The sequence below is a fragment of the Gekko japonicus genome, unplaced genomic scaffold, assembly GCF_001447785.1.
Source record: "Gekko japonicus isolate JY-2015 unplaced genomic scaffold, Gekko_japonicus_V1.1 scaffold1468, whole genome shotgun sequence".
In the NCBI taxonomy this organism is placed as follows: Eukaryota; Metazoa; Chordata; class Lepidosauria; order Squamata; family Gekkonidae; genus Gekko; species Gekko japonicus.
The window spans coordinates 327,547-332,703 of NW_015173175.1; the positions used below are offsets into that span (position 1 = coordinate 327,547).

Below are 5,157 nucleotides of genomic sequence, written 5' to 3' on the forward strand. Positions count from 1 at the left end.
AATGTTAGAGAGAAGTTATAAAATGATGTATAAATGGTACATGACTCCAAAGAAAATTGCAAATATGAACCAGAATATGTCAAATAAATGCTGGAAATGCAAGAACCATGAAGGCTCATTTTACCATATGTGGTGGACTTGTGAAAAAGCTATAGACTTTTGGACAAAAGTCCACATTGAAATGCAAAAAATACTGAAATGCTCTTTCAAAAAAGCACCGGAAATTCTGCTTTTGGGACTTAAAATGGAAGAAGTCAACACGACTAAAAAGACCTTACTCTGGTACTTAATAACAACAGCGAGAATGATTTATGCACAATGCTGGAAAACAGAGAAAGTACCAGAGATTGAAGACTGGATACAAAAAGTTCTGTTCATGGCTGAAATGGATAAAATAACAAAAAAGTTGAATAACAAAGAAGATGACGTCTTTTTCGAAGAATGGAGTGACTTTAAAATATATCTGGAAAAGAACTGGGATGTGAAACAAAATTTAATATGTTTAGATCAATATTAAGTTAAATGATGTTATCTTGAGATTCTAATGATAAGAAAATGATATAATGGATGAAGTATAGTAAGGTGGAGTTGGGGGGGAAGCACTGCGGGAAGCCACAGAGGGGAAGGGAGGAAATGGGAATGGGGTAAACAATGGTAAAGTGAAAATGATTGAATGTTAAATGTTGAATTCCTATGAAAATAAAACTTGTTTACCAAAAAAATAAATAAAAGAGGGTGCATGATTCTCCCTCCTGCATTTTATCCTCACAGTAACCCTGTAGGGTAACCTGAGAGAGAATGCTGCTGTTTTTTGGTAACTGGAGATTATAATTGAAGTTTACTGTATGTGAAAACGTCTTACCCTAAGTATGAGTTTGTACATATTAATATCTCATGCTGTGTCAATGGCGGATAAAAAGTAATACTGAAAATCCAAAGTTATTAAACTCTTAGTATTATTTGACAATACCATCATACAACAGACATCCACCACTTTCCCCTATTATAGGCTTGTAAATTATACGAAACATACACTCAAATATGCAAGGGAAACACTGAACGCTAGTGTGAAGAATCTGGAATGCTTCGGTGAAAGGTTCAAGAGAATATCTTGTTGAGTACACGAGAAACGGGCAAGTTAAAACACTTGTGAAAGTAGCTGACCACTGCAGAGTTCGGGGACTGTTATGACTACCTTTGATGACGTCACGACCTGGTGTTCAGGCTTTCCTCTATAGGGGGTGGTGGCTGTGCCGCCAGGCCTTTGCTTGAGGCAGTGGACACCATATTAGATTGGCCCCCCTCCCGTCCTGTTTATCTACTCTACTCACTGTAGGAGGGACAGATATTTTTACGTATCGACTGGTGGGAAATTTGGCCACTCGCTAACAACGGCTGAGCACAGATACACGTGGGGGAAAAAAATCTCTGAAAGCACTTTAACTATGTTGTCGTCGTCTCGGGACTTTGTACAGAACTAAATTTATTTTTATTTGTTTAGTATTACGTTTTAATCTTTTAAAACTGTATACGTTGTGAGCCACCCTGAGCCCGTTTGCGGGGCAGGGTGGGATAGAAATCATACCAAAATAAAAGAAATGCGATCCTCCAAGCGACGCTTCCGGATCACCATAAAGCACAATACCAGAGAAAGCAACGAGACAGTCGACGGCTGAAGCGTTGCAAAAGCGGGCACAGCTGGCCGGAGTAACAGCCGGCAACATACAATGTAGTAAGAGAAAGCAAGATTGGCATATGAACACTAGAATGATAAAGGGGCTGGAACACTTTCCCTATGAAGGAAGGTTAAAACGCTCGGGGCTCTTTAGCATGGAGAAACGACGGCTGAGGGGTGACATGATCGAGGTTTATAAGATTATGCATGGGGTAGATCAGGTAGAGAAAGAGGTACTTTTCTCCCTTTCTCACAATACAAGAACTCGTGGGTACTCCATGAAATTGCTGAGCAGTCGGGTTAGAACAGATAAAAGGAAGTCCTTCTTCACCCAAAGAGTGGTTAACACATGGAATTCACTGCCACAGGAGGTGGAGACGGCTACAAGCATGGACAGCTTCAAGAGGGAACTGGATAAACATATGGAGCAGAGGTCCATCGGTGGCTATTCGCCACAAGGTATAGATAGGGACTCTCAGTCTGGGGCAAGGGATGCTCTGTGTTCTTGGTGCTTGGGGGGGGGGGCAAGAGTGTCCTGGCTCCACTGGTGGACCTTCCTGTTGGCACCTGGCGTTCTTGGCCACTGTGTGACATAGAGTGTTGGACTGGATGGGCCACTGGCCTGATCCAATATTGGCGTCCCTTCTGTTCTTATGTTCTCTTAGCCACAAGGTATAGATAGGGACTCTCAGTCTGGGGCAAGGGATGCTCTGTGTTCTTGGTGCTTGGGGGGGGGGGCAAGAGTGTCCTGGCTCCACTGGTGGACCTTCCTGTTGGCACCTGGCGTTCTTGGCCACTGTGTGACATAGAGTGTTGGACTGGATGGGCCATTGGCCTGATCCAACATTGGCTTCTCTTATGTTCTTATGCCTGCCCTATCACCCACCCTGGACAATGGGGGAAAGGCCACCAGCCTTCTCTTGCCACCTGCGCCATGAGGAGCTGCCCCTGCTCACACTGCCCTGACTGTGGTGCCGCAACCCTCAACAGTTGTGGTCCCAACCTCCTCTCAATGCAGGGGACAGAGAAGAAGGGAGCTGGTATTTTTGCCACTGTGTGAGTGTTGGACTGGATGGGCCACTGGCCTGATCCAACATTGACTTCTCTTATGTCCTTAACACGCAAATCAGACCTTTGGTCTATCAGGGTCACTATCGCCTACTCAGACTGGCAGCGACTCTCCAGCGTAGTAACACACACAATTTATTAATACGGTCATTGACCAAATACATAAAAGAACCGAAAAGACATCAGCCGGTAAAACAGTAAAATGCATGCAGACGCTATCCAGAATATCAAACATTAAAATGTTAGGAATAAAATTAAAATATTATTAGATAATTTAAAAACTCTATTTAAGTACAATATTCACTATCTAACTGCTAATAGCTTGTCTCCGGATTTTGAGTGCCTGCATGGCAAATTTTGCCATGTTTAAAGTAGTTTCCTGCTCTTTGTCAGCCAGCAACTTATCTAGGTAAAATCTTTCGTTTCTCCCAGGAAATCGAGAACAAATCGGGGTTATGTAGATGTCTCTAATACTTTGATACATTTTACATTCGAACATCACATGTTCCCTCGTTTCTACCTTCCCCTCGCCACAGAATCCCAGAGCCAGGAGGCAACATCAGGGGAAGGCCTCGGTCTCTGTGCCCTGTTGTTGGCCTTCCAGAGGAACCAGTTGGCCACTGTGTGAAGCAGGATGCTGGACTAGATGGACCACTGGTCTGATCCGGCAGGGCTGTCCTGAGGTTCTCAGGAAGGCCTCGGCCTCTGTGCCCTGTTGTTGGCCCTATAGAGGAACCGGTTGGCCACTGTGTGAGACAGGATGCTGGACTAGATAGACCACTGGTCTGATTCAGTAGGGCTCTTCTGATGCCTGTGGTTGGCCCTCCAGAGGATGCTGGACTAGACAGACCACTGGTCTGATCCAGCAGGGTTTTTCTCATGTTCTTAAAATATTTTGCATCTCCTGGAGCAGCACATACAAGAACCAGGCCAGACGCTCAGTTCTTTAAGACTTAACTGCCTAATTTTAAGATTCATTAGCCTTTTCTGGGATAATGTGCAATCGGAAACTAATTCTTGTTGAAAATTTATTATAACATGGTATGGTTACATAGTTTGTATTTTAACATCTCGCCCAAACTCATAAAGTATCTCAAAAATGTAATGTTTTACTCGCATAGTGAGAAAGCTGACAGGAAGAAGGTTGATTCCCTTTAAATGTCTTGTGGGAGGAGAGTTTTATGGACACTGCGGACCGCCTAAAGGACAAATATGTGGGTTCTAGACTAAATCAGGCTTAAACTCTCCCTAGAAGCTAATATGACTAAACTGAGGCTATGTACTTTGGTCACATCATGAGAAGACAAGAGACACTGCAAAAGACGACAATGCTAGGAAAAGGTGAAGACGGCAGGAAAAGAGGAAGACCCGACATGAGATGGACGGACTCCAGGCAGGGCTTTCCCCGACCCCCCTTTTTTCAAGAGGTGCCAGGACTCTCGAGAGGGGAACAAAGTTTTCGATCTGCATACTGAAAACTCACAAACTTTTGAACATTTTAAAAAGAATTTTGTCTAAGAGGTTCTGGAACGCCGTTCCGGCACGTTCCCCCGGATAAAAAAGCCCTGACTCCCTCGAGGAAGCCCCAAAGGCCCTCAGTTTGCAAGACCCGAGCAAGGCTGTTAACAAGAGTATGTTTTGGAGGCCATTCGTTCACGAGGTCGCCAGAAATCAGAAGCTGCTTGACAGCACTAAACATATACGCACATGTTGCCTTGAGCTCCGCAAGGAAGGTGGATCACATTTTTAAGACTGTTGTGCGATAGCGGTGCTTTTGATCCCCCCCCCCACTTTATGCCTTACTTTAGGCCTCATGCGCAAAGGTATAAAAAGGCCCACCTTTCTGAAGAAGCCTGGAGCACGCATCCAAGAGGGCCCCTGCAATGACGACGACGGAAGTGGTGCCGTCTCCGGCTTCGATATCTTGCGCTTTGGATAACTCCACCAGCTGTGTGTGGCACATTTAAACACATGTAATTACTATTGAGATATATGTCAGAGTGATAGAGGTAGCAAGCAGTTACTATAGATCAGTTTGATCTGTTTGTCAGACTTAGCTGTCATGCTAGTAATCATGTAATTACGGCCAGGTGTTTTCTAGCAGGTGTTACTCTTTCAGGGCTTGTTAGAGTTAGTGATTGCATCACCCTGTTAGAGATTGGCTGGGGTTTAGCATAATAGCTATCAGCTTAGTAAACTGGATGGGGACTTAGTTCTCATAGACTAAGGCACGACATGCTGTTCAATAGCCTGTAAATATCTCTGTATATATTCACCTTTATAACTATATAAATGCTCTGTGCACCTTCATAACTGGTCAGTCTCCCGCTTCTTATTTACAACACCCAATAATTACAGCCAATAGGCAGGGGACACGCACACACACATAATCTGCCATTGGGTCTAGGAGCAAC

The 5,157-nt window shown here is 44.2% G+C and overlaps 1 protein-coding gene across 1 annotated transcript in view; it reads right to left on the reverse strand.

Annotated features, from left to right (window-relative positions):
- CCT4 (chaperonin containing TCP1 subunit 4) overlaps positions 1-5,157 on the reverse strand; it is a 49,695-nt gene that overhangs the window by 36,676 nt on the left and 7,862 nt on the right. Inside the window, exon 3 of the mRNA XM_015422561.1 lies at positions 4,583-4,691. Within this exon, the coding sequence (XP_015278047.1) occupies positions 4,583-4,691 (109 nt within the window). The remainder of the gene's footprint in view (positions 1-4,582; positions 4,692-5,157) is intronic.